This window comes from Amphiprion ocellaris, chromosome 10, assembly GCF_022539595.1.
Source record: "Amphiprion ocellaris isolate individual 3 ecotype Okinawa chromosome 10, ASM2253959v1, whole genome shotgun sequence".
NCBI classification, from domain to species: Eukaryota; Metazoa; Chordata; class Actinopteri; family Pomacentridae; genus Amphiprion; species Amphiprion ocellaris.
In genome coordinates this window covers 2,770,664-2,790,187 of record NC_072775.1, presented here as the reverse complement: position 1 = coordinate 2,790,187, position 19,524 = coordinate 2,770,664, and the positions used below count along the sequence as shown (strand labels likewise).

Sequence of the window (19,524 nt, the reverse complement as noted above, 5' to 3'; positions counted from 1 at the left end):
TTTAAAATCATTTCTAGACCATGACAAGTTGTTTGGATCAGAAAGTAAAATACTAGACTGTTCATTGTTCTTTTGTCGTTTTGTGCCACTTTTCTGTAATATTTTGTCTTGTTTTTGTTTCTGGTTTAGTCGTTTTGTGTTTCCTTTTTGTCTTGCTTGTGTTTTTGTCTTATTTTTGTCATTTTGTGTTTCACTTTATTTGTTATTTTGTGTGTCGTTTGTGTCATTTTGTGTTTTTTTGTCTCACTTGTGTTGTGTGTCTATTTTTTGGTCGTTTTGTTTCTCGCTTTTGTCATTTTGGTCTTGTTTGTGTCATTTGTGTAGTTTTCTGTCTCGTTTTTGTCACTTTGTAACTTTTTTGTCCAATTTTTTGTCTCTCTTTGTTTTGTTTTGTGTTGTCTCATTTTTTAAATTATGTCACATTTCTGTATTATTTTCTTGATTCCTTTTTGCAGCGTTTCACAGAAAATTACTGAGCACAGCTTCATATGAGTTACACACCACACAGTTATGTAGTATTACAGCGTATAAGAACGTTTAATCATAAAATACAATGATTCTTAAAACAAGCATGTGGAAGAATGACGTTCATCCCTTCCAGTAGAGTTCCAGAAACTTGGACAATCAACTCCGAGCACTAAAACTGTCCTGGCTGCACATGGAGACCCAACACCATCCAAAGACCTCCCCACGTCGATTTTTCCTTTAATTTGTCACCCTCTGTGTGCTTGCTAGAGTGTTTTAATGCCAGCAGGGATGCTATCTCCTTGGCTTAAAGGTCGGCGAGCACGTCATGGGCTTCCTCTAAAAAGTCCTAAATAAGGTGAAGAAGACGGCAGATGTTGACCTGAGTGCTGTATCGTACGCCGCAGCTAAGACCTTTTTAGGGATGTTCGGTTAAATCCAGTTTAAAAAAATAAACAGTAATTCCAGCAGCTTCTGTTGAGCTGCAGAGGGAATCTTTACTGATGGTAGATGATCCTGAAGCTGTCAGGTTTACCATGTTCATCAGCTTTCGTGAAACCTTTTGTCAGATTGGTCATTCGGTGGCGTTGGTACCAGTTAAAGCTGCAGTAAACATAGAGACAGCTGAATAAGGGCATCGGTCCAGAGCTGTGTTTGTCTTCGGTTCGTTTCATGTGTAGCTGCAGACTATCAGACATCTCCATCTGTCAACATAAACCTGAACGTTCGGGAGTCGTTTGCTCTCCATCCGGCATCACGCGGTTCCCATGGAAAGACGCAGATTTCTAATCTTAGACATCTGAAGGAGCTTTCAGTGGCATTACTCTGACTTCTCCATGCAAACAGAACAAACAGGAATTTAACTGTCTCCAAACTATGAAACAGCCAGCTTTTCTCAACCCTCGTGTTGTCCTCCAGGTCAATTTGAGCTGTTTTAGAGTTGAAACTGAAACTTCTGATGTCCACATTTTCAACATTTTTGGAAAATCTTTGAACATTTTTTGGTGGAAAAAAAGAAACGTTAAAAATGTTTCTTAAGAACATTCACATATAAATCAACCAAAATCCAGCAAAACTTGCTGAATTTTGGTTGATTTTTATGTGAATGTTCTCAAAGAAAATATTAGAAGTTTTCCTGATATATATGGAATCACTTTAGATATTTTTAGAATTTTTTTGAAAGATTTTTACTCATTTTTTGAAAATATTTACAAGAATTTTCTTGCCACATTTGGGGGATTTTTAAAAAAAAAAAATAAAACTTTAAAGGAATTATTGGAATTTTCTTCCTGAAGGTTTTGCAAATTTTCAGAAATGTGGGGAATTTTTTGGATTTTTTTCAGACAAGGAAACACTATTTTTTGGTGCCCGTAAATGAAGACAACAGGAGGGTTAAAGTATTCATGTTTTTTGGTAGTTTTTCTAAGTGTTGTAGGTGCTGACCCAGTTATTCATATCAGACTTGTATGCTCCCCTTTCAGTCTTCCTTTCAACCCAATTCTTTACTACAACAACAAAAAGCTGCATAATATTTGGCATTTTTGCTATAAAAGATACTTGAAAACAGGTTTTTATTCTAAAAACTGTTGCAGATTTATTGTCATTATTGATAATCTTGCAGTTATTTTCTTGATTATTTCATTAAATGGTCACAATACAACACGGTGTTTGGAAATGTCTTGTTTTGTCCAACAAATTGAAATTTTGTTCCAACGTGCCCAGAAAAACAAGGCTTCTGTCTGATGCCAACAAAAGAACAAACCTCCGTTTTTAACCGATCCTGCTAATGTCACCCTCCCACTTCACTGGCATGCTCCTGGTGGACACGGATCATGATGGAACTTCACAGAACGCTGAGCTGGAGCAGCTTTGCAAGCTCACTAAAAGAACAATTATGCAACGCTACTGTTTTTGCAACTTCCAAGGACTCTTAGTCCTTGGAAGTTTGCTGTAGTTTGGTGTTCATTGGTATTCTTACCAACACAGAACATGAATCTGTGAAGGTGAACCGACCCAGAGCATTTGGAACGTCCACATTTTATAGGGATGATCAGAGTAGGGATGAGGTTGTATGTAAATATAAGGGTGAATAGTGGTTAATTTGGTTGCTAATCAATAACAGAGAACGCTGATAAACTCATGAATCGTTTTAAGTGTGAAACCTGTTAACGGACAGAACAACTGAACTGTCCTCCCATTACTCCTGGTTTCCTCCAAGTGGTTTTGACAGAGGAAGGCAAAGAGAATCGGAACTTTTAAAAGTCCTGGTTGTGTTTTTTTCAGATTATTTTCAGCTTATTTACAAAAGAACGGAAAACGCTTCACTGATCGGATCAGACGTGATTATCGGACACGTTAAGATAGATAGATAGATAGATAGATAGATAGACAGATAGACAGATACTTTATTTATCCTAAGGGAAATTCAAGTGACAAACGATGAAAGAACTGTGGATGTAGCGTGGGAAATGGAATGAAGGAGAGACACTGTATGGTATCTGTAGCAAAGGATTTGCTATTTTCTTCATCAACATCCACACTGAAATCACCGTCGTGCAGTCAAGTAGCTGCTGCTCGGTTTTCTTTATAAGATTAATGAGTTTGTATTTAGAAGATGAGGTCAGAGATCCACTGATCAATGACCAGCCACAACCTCAGGCTCATTTTCATCATCAGTCACAGTTTGATTTTGAAAACTGACATGGCACATTTGGCATTTTTCCTGCATAAAAAAACAACATTGTATGACTATTCAATTAGCAACATCGACAGATAGATGTGTTTTGTAGATTTCGGCTCCCCCAAAGGCAGATTTACAGGGATGAAGAGACGACTTGACGCTTGCATAGTCAACAGAAGTGTTTGTGAAAAGGCTTGAAGGGAGGATGAAGGGCTGGACGGTCTCCATAGAGGGAGCAGGATGGCGGTGGCGGCCCACAGGGGCAGCTCAGAAATGGCTGCTGTGATGTTGGAAAGGGCAAAGCAGCAGCATGGGGTGAGTGGTGAAAATGGATGCTGCGGGTCCTCAGAGGATCACTCAGTCGTCTCTGAGCTCACACGCCACCGGGGAATATGGGATCAAAAATAAAGTAGTGAACCTTTCAGAATATGAACGATATGATGCGTAAAGCAGCAAGGACTCAGTTTAACCCTGTAAAGGTCTCTGCATTCAGTTTATTTTGTGGACCAAAGCTCTTTAAAAGAAGTCATTTGCACTAAGAGTTGGCTTCTTTTTTAAAGCTTAACCACTTTCATACAAAGAGACTCAAAACACAACTAGACTTTTCTCCAGAATTGTCGTGTGAACTCAGTTTGATGTGCTGGTTTAAGCCTTCATAAACAGCCCGTGCAGACATTTATTTATTATTTATTTATTTACCTTTATTTAACCCTCCTGTTGTCCTCATTTACGGGCAACAAAAAATATTGTTTCCTTGTCTGAAAAAAATCCAGAAATTCAGCAAAAAAATTCCTCAAATTTTTGAAAATTTGCAAAATCTTCAGGAACAAAATTCCAATAATTCCTTAAAAGTTTCCCTTAAAATTATATATTATATTATATATTCCATCATCTCTTGAAGTAACTCTGCATAGTGTTTTCCAGACAATCGGGCAACATTTTTGAATTCTGCCATTAAGTTGCGAGTTTTTGAACCACAAATCTTGGATGCATAAATGTTGGATAGATTTTCACTGCAGTATTTATGACCTGCTTTTGAGGTATAAATGTACGGAAGCAAGGGTGACAATGTCACAAGCGCTGACTTAGAATTAAATTCGACGACAACACGTTCATTAAACTCTGATTCAAGGTTTTCAATGGTGATGTTTCGTTTTATATCACCATATTGTTCAAGGAAAGCAATAACATCTACTAATAGCGCAGGTTCATTTATTCCGTCCACTAAAACAGCATTTGGGATTTTGATTTCAAGCTTATCAAAAACCTCCATCTTGGATGAACTGGTGAGAGTGAATGAATGTAACTGTATTTACTGAACGACTGCCCTCCTGGCTAGCTCGCCAAGAAATGTAGCAAGGGTTTGCCTTATTACAATGTAATTATGTAATTACTTACAACCAGGAGTGTGTAGCGTTAAATAATGGTAATACTAAAAGTGGTTGAATTAGGTGAGAATATATACTGGGCTATTGTCAGAAGATTAGATTCGGCTACTGGAGGGCAGTGCAGTAAATGAGACCAGGAGATAGTAATTTGATTTTAAATGTGGAAATATATTGTAAGAATATGAACAAAATAAAGCAAAACGTATTTACAAACTGCAGTAATTTCTGTGCACAGATTAATCAATCAATCAAAAGAACAACAACCAGTCAACAATACAATTGCTTCTGTTTCTCATGAAGTTCAATAAATCAAACTAGAAAAAGAAAACAAAATGGATCCCAAGGTCCGACCAAGCATTTGGGTGGCTCCAAACGCATACTGAGCGCAATTGTTCATTTGGGGCTTTTATTGTTTGAGGGGGGTAGTTTCCAACGCGCAAATTGTCCAGAGGGGGAGTAGGTGGATGTGAAAGGGCTCAGTAGTGAGAAGGTGGGAGAGTGAGCAGGCTGCTAAGCCTCCTACCAGACCATGGGATGTTGACAAAGGGTTGGGATTTCTTCAGCCTCCTGGCTTGGGATCGAAGCTCGCCATCGAATAGATACAGGAAACCCGTGAGGGATCAGGGGCACCTGGCCTAGATGAATCAAAATACCAATCTTTAGGCCTTTGTTAGCTGGTGGCTAATTGCTAAGCTAGCATTACCATTAGTCACACATAGCCAAAATCGCTGCCAGACATGATACATTTCCTTATAAGATCATTTCGGGTCAAGTTAGCATGCTAGCGTTAGCATGCTAATAGTTAGCATGCTAATAGTTAGCATGCTAATAGTTAGCATGCTAACATTAAATTTACATCAATAAAACAAAACAATATACATCAAAGTAACACTGGAGCCTCATGTTAGCATTAGCGGTTAGCATTAGCATGCTAATGCTAACAAGCAAAAATTGTGAAGATTCAAACTCACCAGTTCCTTATGATCAAAAAGCACAAAACAAGGTAGAGTCCCAACACAAAAGTACAGGTCTGGATTCTACAAAAAGTTACAAAACAGTAGTTTTAGAATTGTGCAAATGGATAGGCTTGAAAAGTCAATATGTTGGAACTGACCTGAGCAGCTGCTGTCTCTGGCTCCTCTCCCACACAACTGAGGAGAGTGGAGTCAGAGCAGCTTATATAGGGCTAGAGAAGGTCACCGATTGGATGATTGCTGTCATGTGACCTGGTCACATGTCATGAGGCATTCAGGGGCAGGGAAAATGTGGGAAAAACTAAAATCGAGTGGAAAAATGTATTTCAACCTCAGTTTTCACCCCGGTTACAAAATATTTTCAAAAAAATGAATAAAAATCCTCCAAAGAAATCCTAAAATATCTAAAGGGATCACATATGTATCAGTAAAACTTCTAATATTTTCTTAAAGAACATATAGAAAAAACATGAACCAAAATCCAGCAAATTTTGCTGGATTTTGGTGGATTTTTTTGTGAATGTTCTTAAGAAAAAACTTTTTTTTTTCATTTCTTTTTTTTTTCCACCAAAAAATGTTCAAAAATTTCCCAAAAATGTTGAAAATGTGGAAATTTTTACTGTGAAAATGTTTTCTTTCCAACATTTTCAAACTTTAAAACAGGCCAATTTGACCCGCAGGACGACACGAGGCTTAACCAGGAAGACATGAAACAGTGGATAAAACTAAGCAAGTGAATTGCTGTTGCTGTATATTTGAATCCACTAAAAGGAAGCTGTTGCTGTTATTTTTTACACTTTATAATCCAATAAATTACAGAAACATACAAAAAGTGCAGCCAAGCAGCCCCTCTGACTTCACTATGTGAATACTGAATGAAACCATGAGAACAGTATGATACTGATTATCATTAAAAATGAGAAACTTGAAAGAATTCTTACAGGAAACTGACTGGTAAGAATGAATGGAATTCTAACTAACAGTGAGATTAGATTAGACTGTCTGTGGCAGGAAAGAACTACTGTAAATATTACCTGTAAAAGGTCATTAGGGTCCTACAGGAGACAGTAAACATGCACACTATGGGCAACAAACAGTTAGCTTCATAGGAAATGAACTGTTAGTTATGTTATAGTTGTTATATATCATGTCCTAATACATTATATAGTCACATACTGATGAAAAACTAGAACCTGCAGGAGAACACAACAAACTAAAAGAGTATGAAGGTTTTACATGTCTGTACAAAAAGACTGCATTATAAAACATACTGACTGTTTTTGCACATTTTTCACCATTAAGGTTCCAGGGAACAAAAAATCCATCAACTTAGTGCTCTGCAAAGCCAATTAAAGGCAGATTTATGGTTTTGTGATGTTCTTTCTGGCTCTCTGAGTGAAGGATTATGGGAGATCAGCCACCATAGAGGCTATAGAGACATGCGAGTGTTCAATACTACAACAAGTATGACACTATGCATTGGTCCAATGTGAAATGTTCAATGAGGAACAATCAAGCAACAACCTCTGAGGATAAAAAATGACACCAACATGGAGCTGCAGTTCCTCAAATGTCCACCAGAGGCTACGTCCAAAAGCGAGTCAGTCCCTATAGGGATCCATTTTAAAACCCTCAACTTTACAGCTGGAATAAACACGTTTACAGCCTCGTATAAAAAAGGTTTTGGATATCTGTAGCTCACGTTCCCATTCATGCCTACTGTACAGGGATGAGTTTTTATAGAACATAACTATTCCTTTTGTATCAAGGCTTAAAGTTATGCATGATTAAGGTCAGCGATGTTTGGATATCCAGCCTCCGCTCCAATTCTTTATTCATTTTTAGACTAGCGTTAGTGAGAGTCAGATCTACCACACTGAGCTTCACAACCACTCTGCAGGAAACCTGTTGCACTGCAAAAACTCTAAATCTTACCAAGTCTGTTACTAAGTCTCATTTTTAGTCAAAATGTCTCATCCCACTTGATTTAAGATAAATTCACTTAACAAGAGACATTTCAGCAGATGGAGGGATTTGTTTTAAGACAATGCATCTTAAATATCCTGTTAAGTCAAACAATCTTAAAATTATCTTGTTTTGAGTTGAATTTTACAAGAAAACTCAAAATAAGTTTAGCCCTCATGTCGTCCTGTGGGCCAAATTGACCCGTTTTAAAGTTTGAAAATGTGGGGGAAAAAAATATTTTCACAGTCAAACTTCTGATGTCCACATTTTCAACATTTTTGGGAAATCTTTGAACATTTTTTGGTGGAAAAGAAAAATGTTAAAAATGTTTATTAAGAACATTCACAAAAAAAATCAACTAAAATCCAGCGAATTTCGCTGAATTTTGGTTGATTTTTTTTTGTGAATGTTCTTAAAGAAAATAGAAGTTTTACTGATATATATGGAATCACTTTAGATATTTTTAGGTTTTTTTTGCAAGATTTTTACTCATTTTTTGAAAATACAAGAATTTTCTTGCCAAATTTTTGGGATTTTTAAAAAATAAAACTTTTAAGAGAAACTTTTAAGAAATTATTGGAGTTTTCTTCCTGAAGGTTTTGCAAATTTTCAGAAATTTGGGGAATTTTTTTGCTGAATTTTTGGATTTTTTTCAGACAAGGAAACAATATTTTTTGGTGCCTGTAAATGAGGACAACAGGAGGGTTAAAATGTTTCTGTTAAAAGCACCAGTAAATTCTTTTTTAAAGAATTTTAAAATCTGTTAAAAATCATTTTACAGTGCAGCTGGCGTGCACTTTTTGCTCAGATAAGTTATTCACGCAGCCAAACTCAGATGTGAAATGCTCTTGAAGTGAGTTTTTCCTGTGAACTCTCAGCTCGTCTCATCTGGACAGCACCTGGTCTCTCAGTGTGTCGAAGCACAGCGGAGTTGTTTCCCTTTAATAACCAGCTGTCACTTTATTCGATTGTAAATCCCAGAGCTGCTGATCTGTGTGGTCGCCTCCCATCCAATCACCGGCCACCTCCTGAGCTGTTTCTGAGCGGTTGCTGGGACACGGTCGTAAACACCGCCTCATGCATGTGTTATCTGTGAGATTTCATCTGTTGTGAACTTCCTCCGGTCCTCATCCGACCCCAGGGTCCTTTTACAGACCACCGTCAACCCTTTTATGCAATAATTCAAATCACATTGCGACAATAAAGAAACTCCATTTGGCTGAATTCGATTCCTGAGATCATCTGCTATAAAATTATAAAACGAGAAATGGGGCAAATTTTTAACTCTCCTGTTGTCTTCATTTATGAGCACCAAAAAATATTGTTCCCTCATCTGAAAAAAATCCCAAAATTCAGCAAAAAAATTCCCCAAATTTATATAAATTAGCAAAATCTTCAGGAAGAAAATTCCAAAAATTTCTTAAAAATTTCCCTTGAAAGTTTTATGAAAAAAATCCCCAAATTTTGCAAGAAATAAAAATTTTTAAAATAAAAAATAAATAAATAATATTTTTCAAAAAATGAATGAAAATCTTCCCCCAAAAATCCTAAAAATATCTAAATTGATTACATATATATCAGTAACACTTCTAATATTTTCTTAAGGAACATTCAGAGAAAAATCAACCAAAATCCTGTGAAGTTCGCTGGACTTTGGTTGATTTTTTTCCCCACATTTTCAAACTTTTTTTTTTTTTCCAAATGTTCTTAACCCTCGTGTCATCCTGCGGGTCAAAATTGACCCGTTTTGAAGTCTGAAAATGTTAAAAAATATATATATTTTCACAGTGAAACTTCTGATGTCCACATTTTCAACGTTTTTGGGAAATCTTCGAACATTTTTTGATGGAAAAAAAAATGTTGAAAAATATTTTTTAAGAACATTCACAAAAAATCAACCAAAGTCCAGCAAAATTCGCTTTTTTTTTACTCATTTTTTGAAAATATTTACAAGAATTTCTTGCCAAATTTTGGAGATTTTTAAAAAATAAAACTTTTAAGGAAAATTTTTAAGGAATTATTGGAATTTTCTTCCTGAAGGTTTTGCAAATTTTCAGAAATTTTTTGCAGAATTTTTGAATTTATTTCAGACAAGGAAACAATATTTTTTGTTGCCCGTAAATGAGGAAAACAAGAGGGTTATAGAAACTTTTTTTTAACATTACTTTTTTGCACCAAAAAATGTTCAAAAATGTCCCAAAAATGTTGAAAATGTGGAAGCTTTCACTGTGAAAATACATATTTTTCCCCACATTTTCAAACTTCAAAACGTGTCAATTTGACCCGTAGGACGTCAAGAGGCTTCCCAGCTTGGTGAATGTGGAAATATGAGCTGCCAACTGTCTGTTTGTTTTCCCTGTTTCCACCCTGAGCTGCCGTGCAGACGCTGAGAGAATCAGAGTTAAATCACATCTCGATGTTCCAAACAGCTGGAGCTGCTGATAATAACCTCACTAATAGCTCAGTTATCAAACACAGGGGAGTGTGTGATTCTGTGGCTATTGTCTGGTTAGAGAGCCGTCTGTCTGCCACACATCCTCTCGCTTTTTCTTGCTTTGTGTCCGTGGGAAGCTCTCAGGCCGTGAGTGGAATCAGACGGAGTGGACCGAGAGACGGCAGCGACCACAATATGAGCTCTCATTACAGCCAGACTGTTCCCACAGAAAGGGAAAGAAAGAACAAGTACCACAGGGAGAGGAGGTGTAAACACTGGGGTGGGTTTGCTGTCCCCTGTGGTTACTGATGATACTACCAAGGATCCACACACGACGTCAGGAGCAGTTTGCTCTGTATTTTATCAGCTGTTTCTGGATAAAACTGCTATTTATCTAATCAGAGGTGCACAAATGTGAAAAACATTCAAACTTGTAGCTTCAAAAAATTCAGAATAAAAGAACAGAAACATTCACAGGCAAAAAAAAAGTCACACTCTAACACAAGGGTGTCAAACATGAGGCCCGCGGGCCAAAAGCAGTCATCCAGAGGGTCCAGTCTGGCCCTCAAAGTGTAAAACACTTCAGTGAAGACATTAACTGCAGATTGTAAATTAGTAAAACTATAAATTTAACATCATTTCTAGACCATGACAAGTTGTTTTGATCAGAAAGTAAAATACTTGTCATGGTCTAGAAATGATTTTAAATTTATAGTTTTACTAATTTTCAATCTGCAATTAATGTCTTCTCTGGAATTTTTACACTTTGAGGGTCAGATTGGACCCTCTGGAGGGCCGCTTTTGATCCGCGGGCCTCATGTTGGACACCCCTTGTTTAGAGTCTACATTTATTCAAAGTCTCCGCAGAGATTGAGTCTTTCTATTTGCATGAATTGTCATGTTAACATTTTGACCTGAATGGACAGGATGTAAAATGAGATTGACCCCAGCTCCTCCGGGTCTCGTATGAATGGAGGTTTGTCGTAGCCGTGCAGGATGTTCTGTAATGCTGCTTTCTTCTCCTGCAGATCTGCTCTCCTGACCTGGTGGTGTTCCTGGCCTGCACTAACCACCGTTTGAAGGAGCGGCTGCAGAAGCGAGCCGAGCAGCAGGGACGACCGGACGACAACCCCAAGGCCATCAACCGCCGGCTCACCAACTTCAAACAGAACACCATCCCTCTGGTCAAATACTTCCAGGAGAGGGGGCTCATTGTGACGGTAAGTTCGTCGGAAAAGTCCGTTTATGGATCAAAGAATAAGAAAGAAAGTGATTGCGCTCCATTTTTAAATGAGTTTATGTAGTTTGAAAGTAATGATGTGGAGCTCAGGGTGGTGGACAGGTGTTAAATCTGAATCACAGGCTCCAATCGGATTTAACGGGATAACAGATGAGTGTTCTCCTTCTGTCAGACCATCAGAGTTCCTGCATCCTGATGGTTGTGCTGACAGTAATTCTGTTAAGAGATTCATTATAATTCCAAACACACACAGCGCAGCAGAGGCAGCAGACACAGTGCAGGAGTATATGTTTATCTCCCGATGCTTCGGGGGTGAAATGCAGGCTGCTGCTGTTGGAACACAACTTGGTGTGGGCTGGAGACCTCTGGGATCTTCATTAGATGGTGTGGTTTGGTGCTGAGGAGCCTCCGGTTGTGTGTGAGTGTGGTGCTAATAGAGACGTCGGCAGCCCACTCTTCTGGTGGGAGTCTTATTGATCCATCTGAGTCTCAGCGCAGCGCTGTCCTCCCAGCAGAGGGAATACTGGGAAACTCTGACTGCTGTGGGAAGAAGACCTTGTTTGCATGGGTTTAGATTGTTGTCTCAGGGCTCCTTAAAGTCACATCAACGGTACAAAATGGAGATTGAATCAGGAGTTGATGCATCAACTTTTCCATCTGTAGGCTGAAGCTTTAAGAGCAGCAAAGAAAACGCAAGTGGACAGCATTTAGTAAGTCTGGGAGTCTTGAGGCGATGATTTGGTCTCTCCTTTTATTACTCTGCCAAGGAACGGCGGAGTTCTGTGACGATTGGCATACGTTTGTCTGTACGTCTGCAACATTACTCAAAAACAGATAAACAGATTTGGATGAAATTTTCAGGGAAGGTCAGAAATTACACAAGGACCAAGTGATTAGATTTTGGCAGTGATGCAGCTTATAGTCTGGATCCATGGATTTGTTAAAGATTTCTGTATCATTGCCAGATAGTGGCATGGCGTCACTGTAACCATGACAACAAGTGAACACTACGTCAGCTGCCTGCTGATGATCACATGATTGTGATCCTACTACAAATCCACCACTGAGGACCATGAATGTTTAGAAACCTGTAACTGTGAATAATTCCTACTTTTTAAAGAACATTTTAATAGTTTGAAGACATCTTTTTTGGACCCATTTTTAGTGTTTTTTTTAACCCTTCCCAGCCATCCTAGAGAATTAACTCATTTTGGACAGGTTTTGAACAGTTCAGGAGGATTTTTTGAGCAAATTCTGGACTAATTTGAGTAATTTCTAGTCATTTTACACATATTTAGGGTGATTTTTGACAAATTTTCACGACATGTAGAGAACATACTTATTTTATGAGTTTAAATTGGAGTAATTTTGGATGTGTTTTTATTGTTTTTAGTCCTTTTTGGAACCCTTCTAAGCCATCCTGGATGTTTAACTCATTTTGGACAGATTGTGAACAGGAAAAGAGGATTTTCTGAGCAAGTTCTGGACAAATTTTCGATAACTTTGGACAAATGTGGAGATTTGTTAAAGATTTCTGTATCATTGCCAGATAGCCGCACGGCATTTCTGTAACCATGACACCAAGTGAACGCTACGTCAGCTGCCTGCTGATGATCACATGATTGTGATCCTACTACAAATCCACCACTGAGGACTTATTGAGACTTATCTGTCAGAAATGATTAAACTGATTGAATTGTGGGGGTGTTTCTGAGTCCCATCAATTCCCATCCGCTACATATTTAGGTCACGTGATTCGGTATCCATGCATAACGTACACATGGAGAACACACACCTGTGCTCAGCGCAAAGTCATTTTTTATTAAAGATTTCATCTGTCGGAAATGATCCAACGACTGAGCAGCCTTGGAGGAGGACTGAGCTCTCTGACTGCTTTTCTTATTTCTTCTCCATTTCCTTATATTATTTTTCACAGTCTGCTGATTGTTTCCTTGTCAGTCGAGCTCAGTTTCTTCCACTCCTCTTTCTTTCTTCACAGTCTTGAATCTCATTTTGGTCTGCTGTGTTTCCTGCTGTACACTTGTTCTTCCATCCACTAATTTCCAGTCTCTGCTCATTCAGCATGCAAAGAGGCTGTTTGTCAGTTCCACACCTACGGTTTCTCATCTAACCTGTATTTGTCTGGATTCCTGGAGGAAAAGTGGAGCAGGCTCCAGTGTTTATGAATACTGAAACAGCTTCTGGTGGTCTCCTGTGTGCAGTGTGTTGTTCAGGTGCAGCCTCAGTAAAAACTGACGATGGCCGCATCGTGTGCAGAATACATTCGTCTCACCGGAAACCAAAGTTATTTTGTGATGTTTTGGGGGATTTTAGTTTGGATTTGAACAACTTTTCTCTGACTTTTTGGCGGAAGTTTAGTGTTAGAATGTTGACTGCTACTAAGGTATCAAAGGTTTGCAGTAAATTATCTTAATGGTCATTAACTTAATATTTTAGGCAGTGTTGTCGTGTTTGTTCAGATTAATTTCATTGGTATTTATTGAGGATGTTATTTTCTTGATAATTACTTGCAGGGTTTTTCTTTGCACACCGAAAACAGGTTTTAAACAACCACTAAACAAAGTGATAAGAACTGAGAATAAAAACAGCGATTTAACCCTCTGACCCCCAATTTATTGAATTTTACATGTGAAAAATTTTGTAAGAACATTTTCCCCTTGTCATAACGGGTGACTGAGGGCTTCAACTGCTAAATATTCCCATTGCATTTTTTTTTTAAAATTAATTACTTCAACTGGTAGCAGGCTTTTGAATCAAGTTAATCCAAACTGAAATAACAAGTAACTGGCTGAAGTTCATATTCTCACATCATTTGATTTTTCTCAAATGAGCAGTTTGTTAATTTTAAGAAAAGTCAACTTTAGGTTTCCATGTTTTTCAAGTTACATATTTGCTTTCCCCAAATGTAAAATGTAAAACCTGATGTTTTATATTTGGACTTCTGGTACTTTCTGTGTCTTTAATCTGTACTCCTATTAAAACAACAGAGTAGCAACAAAAACAACTGAAGAAATTTGGTCGTTTCTCCATGTTAGAGGAGCAGTAAATGTATTTCTTGCACTTTTGCTGAATTTAAATGAACAAAGTGTAATTTTAAGTTGACAAAATCCACTAAAGTAAACTACCTTCACTAAAATTTACTTCAACTGCAGCTCAAATACAGCTTTCAAAGTGTATAAAGATTTCTGCCATTTAAACACTTAAAGCTCCCAAACCGACCCGGCTCCTCATAGCGTCATTGTCTTTACGTAATCTGACACGCTGTGTTTTTGTAAAAACACCTCGGGTGGAACCAATTTCCACCAGCCATACCTGTGAATGGAAGGAGTCTGCACTTCCTGCCCAAGTGATTTTAACATTTTGTGAGCTTGTCGATGGTTTGTTCCTCCTGTGAATTGCTGTTGCCGCTTCCTTTGTGGCGTCGACAGGCGAACAGCATTGCTGTCAGTGTGTCTCCGTCTCATCAAATCCTCCTTGTAATCACATGAGCTCGATGCCTTGGAAATATAGAGCTGTCAGGGTCTGAAGTGCTCCTAAAAACAAGAAAATAAAAAGTACTTCATGGCAAACAGTGTCTAAAGTGAACACTCAGGTGGCTCCTGTGTTTTTAGATGTAACCGTGTAAGAGCTGTATCAGTATTTCTATCTACAGTCATGGAAAAAATTATTAGACCACCTTGGTTTTCTTCAATTTCTTGTTTGTTTTAATGCCTGGTTCATTTTAGTGTCTGGTTTTAATGTCTGGTACGACATAAAATGCAGCTGATTCCATCATACTTTATGTCCTATTTGACATGCTTCAGCTTCATTCTATTCCCAGGGTCTATAAGAGGACATTTCATGTCATCAGCAGCACATGCAAAGACCTAGAGTGGTTTCCTGCTGACATTCAAGTCGTAGCACAACTCACAAGTTGTCAGCTCTCACATAATGCTGAAAAAACTGAAGATCTCCAAGACAGCCGTTCATTCCACCAAGAAAAAAACAAGCCCAACATGGTTCTACCAAACTGCTAGCTGGTCAGGAAACGTCTTTCTACCACCAGATGACCGTCACTCATCCGTTCCTGTGTCAGGAATCGTCCTCAGACCTCCAGGGACCTTAAAAATGAGTGAACACTGTGGAGAAATGGGACTTGTTGGTCAAGGACAGTTGGAAAGTGACTTGTTGAAGCTGGTCTGAAGTCCCACAGGGCAGGAAGAAGCCCTTCATCAAGGAAAGGCAGAGGAAAGCCAGTTACTCTTTGCTGGGATCACAAGGATTGGACTGTTGATGATTGGACTAAGGTTCTCTTCAGGGATGAGTCCAGTTTTCAGTTGATGTCCACTCCAACCAACTTACTGGTTAGGAGGAAGCCTGGAGAAGCTACAAACCAGACTGTCTGCCCCTACAGTAAAACATGGAGGTGGATCAGTGACCATCTGGGGTAGTTTCAGTCTGGATGGAACAGGGTGAATGAACCCAGTCATGTTTGGGGCTACTCTTGAAAACAGTCTTCTTCCATCAGCTGGAAAACTCTTTCCTGCCTCCAATGATTGGATTTTCCAACAAGACAAGGCCAGTTAAAGCCTGGATGGAGAAACAGAACATTGGAACCATGCCTTGGCTGCTCAATCACCAGATCTAAATCCAACTGAAAACCTGTGGAAAATCATCAAACGCTAAATGGAGAAACACAAGCCCAAAAACAAAGCAGATTAGTTAGAATGAGTGCAACAGGAATGGGCTGCTGTGACAGCAGAACAATGTCAGAAGCTGGTTGAGATCATGCCAAGACGCATGACTGCAGTCATCAGAAACAATGGTTATGAATCAGTACTAACTCTTCAAAGTCAAAAAAACAGAGAATTAAAGAATTAGAAAGACGACATCACACCAAAGAACCAGGCATCTAAAAGAAAAATAAAACCAGAGAGAACATCTGAAATAAACAGGACATAATCTAGAATAAAACACTAAAACTAGTTTAAGCTAAAAGTAAACCTCATATAAAAGCACATCTATAAAATCTCCTCTGCTTTATTATGAGTTTCAGCTCACTGTTTGCGCTGTACTTTTACTGCTTTATTTCACGCTTACTGTTCTCATTGTGTAATTTTTGAGAGATTTTTCAGACAGAAAGCTCTATAAACCCATTGTACACTATTTAAACAGCAGACAAACACAGTTAGAAATAACCTGGTGGAGTTACAACTCCTAGCAGCTGGTGGAGACCAAATACAGAGCAAAAAGAGAGTTAACTATAGACACATTCATTAGGCGCACACAAACACAACTCCAAATGAATTATAATGTTGTTTTGTAACTGTTGGATGTATGAATGAGCAATAAATTGTAATAAGTTCCTTAAATCCTGATGTCTTTTAATCGCCTTAAAGACTCCATATTTAGGGAGTCAATACCACAGCTGAGCATTTCTTCCCTGAACTGCAGCAAACCAATGACTCAAAACTCAAAAACTGACTGATTCAGATTCAGACTTCTGGGGTTTTATAATTGGGACTTTCTGCAACTATATTCTTCTTCAAAATCTGTGTTCACTTCTAACTTGCACGGCTGAATTATTCTGCCATTACAACTTGCAGCAGAGAATCCTTCTACAGGATCTGAATCTACTGTGAGATTCTGCTTCCAGTCCAAATGAAAGAGCACGAGCAAACAAGAAAGCTGAGAGAAACTGGGTTAAGCAGGAATTCAAAGCTGTTCCCATGCATTCGGCTGCTTCAGTGCGGAGTGCAGCAGAGGACAAGATCTGCAAGTTTCCTTTATAGTGCAAATGTGTCTGAAGCTAACTAATAATGAACTTATAAAGAGGGTTATTGTTGACTTCAGTCTGAGTTCAGATCAGATTATTGTGAACATGAGAACCCTTGTTATTTTATGGTCACACACAGGAGAAACCTAGCTGTCAAAATCATATTTTAAATAAGTTTCTCATATAAATCATTGCTAAGACTTCTCAGTTACTCGGATGCATGTAGGCAGAGCTGCAGCTAATAACTGCTTTAATTATGGATAAAGCCTCCCTTTGTAATAATAAAAGACTTAAAGCTTTAAAGCAGGGGTGTCAAATTAGTTCAGGTTCCACATTCAGCCCAGTTTGATCTCCAGACTGGACCAGTAAAACCACAGCATAGTAACCTATAAATAACCACAACTCCAGTAGTAAGTACATTCATAAGATGTTCACATTTAACGTGTTGTCCTGCAGGTCAAAATTGACCCGGTTTAAAGTTTGAAAATGTGGAAAAAAATTTATTTTCACAGTGAAACTTCAGATGTCCACATTTTCAACATTTTTGGGAAATCTTTGAACATTTTTTGGTGGAAAAAAGAAACGTTAAAAATGTTTCTTAAAAACATTCACAAGTTTTACTGATACATATATGTAATCATTTTAGATATTTTTAGGATTTTTTGGAAGATTTTTACTCATTTTTTGAAAATATTTACATTAATTTTCTTGCCAAATTTGGGGGATTTTTTTTAAATAAAACTTTTAAGGGAAACGTTTAAGGAATTATTGGAGTTTTCTTCTTGAAGGTTTTGCAAATTTTCAGAAATTTGGGGGGATTTTTTGCTGATTTTTTGGATTTTTTTCAGACAAGGAAACAATATTTTTTGGTGCCTGTAAATGAGGACAACAGGAGGGTTATTACATCTCAAATTGGGAGGTTCATGAAACAAAAATCTATTTTTAAGTGAAAAACTGCTATTTTCTTCGCATGTGTGGCTTATTTTAAGACACCTAAGCTTGACAATCCTGGTAAAATAGAGCTTAAAATAAGTTTTCCCAGCTAATTTTAAGATGTCAATATTCTAAATATCATATCTTATGTCAAGAAATCTTACCAAGCCATTTTTCACTTGTTCTATTGGCAGATTTTTCACTTATTTCAAGGTAAAAGTTCCGTGAAATAAATTTTTTTTCTTGTTTTGAGAGGGGCATTTTTTCCAGTGAACTAAAACTAAACACAGCAGATGTTTGTGAGGTGATTTTCAGTTTCAGACTTAGATGGCGATCTAACTGGATACGTTTGTCCTGATCTTCAAGTAATTATCGCAGGTGAAGGACTCAATTTTTTTCTTGACTGATGACTGCAATAACCTCCGAGGTTTAACTGGTTTGGCTCAGCAAAAGCCTTTTTGTGTGAAACTAATCTTTTCATTTCAAATGTCAGCCCCGATGTAGGAAACCATAACTCTGCAAAAGAACAATCGCAGTGAGTCATGACTCCACACGGTCGACGCTGAATTGGATCGACCAGGTTGTCAATACGCGTGTCTGCCAGTCTATTAGTCCTCCACGTTTCATTGAATCACCTCGTCCTAATTCTGTCATTGTGGGGAACTTTTGGCGCCTCTGACGAATACTTGATCAGATTTTTCTATGTTTGAGATGATGTCATTTCGCTGCAGATCAAGTTTCCATCTCGGAGTGTGACATTTAGATTTTGGTGAATAAGTGTCTGGTTTTTTTGGATGAGTCAGCTGATTAAACACAAACACCTCCGATGTTGAAGCCCAAAACCGGAAATTGCAGCGAGGGGAAGATAATTGTTTGTCGGAGGCCTGATTGAAGCTGTCCCGTCGTTCTAGGAAAACAGACCGATCTAATTAAGCATTCCCTGAGTGAGTTCGTCTCCGGCTTCTTTCCCACATGCTGCTAGACGCCCCGCTGATAGAAACAAACCAAAGACACCTCTATCCGTCTCCTCGGTCTCTACAGGGAAGCTCTGTGGTCGTCTTTCATCGTTCTTGAAATATACACAAAATCCAGGGAAAAAAGTGGGAACTGGCTTGAATTTCAAGATATTTTTCACACAGTAGGTGAGACTCGATTCACATCATCATAAACACTACCATCCAAAAGTTTAGGGTTGCTTAGAAATGTCCGTATTTTTGAAAGAAAAGCATTTTTTTTCAATGAAGATAACATTAAATGAATGATAAATCCAGTGTAGACATTGTTAATGTGGTAAATGACTATTCTAGCTGGAAACAGCTGATTTTTAATGGAATATCTCCATAGAGGTACAGAGGAACATTTCCAGCAACCATCACTCCTGTGTTCTAATGCTACATTGTGTTAGCTAATGGTGTTGAAAGGCTAATTGATGATTAGAAAACCCTTGTGCAGTTATGTTAGCACATGAATAAAAGTGGGAGTTTTCATGGAAAACATGGAATTGCCTGGATGACCCCAGAAAAATGTAAAAAAAATACAATCAAATATGGTAAAAAAATATAGTAAAAATACAGTAAAATATGGTTAAAAAATATATATAATAAAAACATAGTTAAAATGTAGTAAAAATATGGTAAAAACACAGGAAAAAATATAGTTAAAATACAGT

The 19,524-nt window shown here is 38.0% G+C and overlaps 1 protein-coding gene and 1 long non-coding RNA gene across 2 annotated transcripts in view; one reads left to right on the top strand and one right to left on the bottom strand.

Moving 5' to 3' along the window:
* ak5 (adenylate kinase 5) overlaps positions 1 to 19,524 on the top strand; it is a 107,256-nt gene that overhangs the window by 32,755 nt on the left and 54,977 nt on the right. The window contains exon 6 of the mRNA XM_023291208.3: positions 10,935 to 11,126. Within this exon, the coding sequence (XP_023146976.1) occupies positions 10,935 to 11,126 (192 nt within the window). The remainder of the gene's footprint in view (positions 1 to 10,934; positions 11,127 to 19,524) is intronic.
* On the bottom strand, positions 4,681 to 5,683 carry LOC111582507 (uncharacterized). Its single transcript, XR_002747329.3, has 3 exons — positions 5,648 to 5,683; positions 5,505 to 5,570; positions 4,681 to 5,168 (listed from the first exon to the last, which is right to left on the bottom strand). It is a non-coding gene; the product is annotated as an uncharacterized LOC111582507 (long non-coding RNA).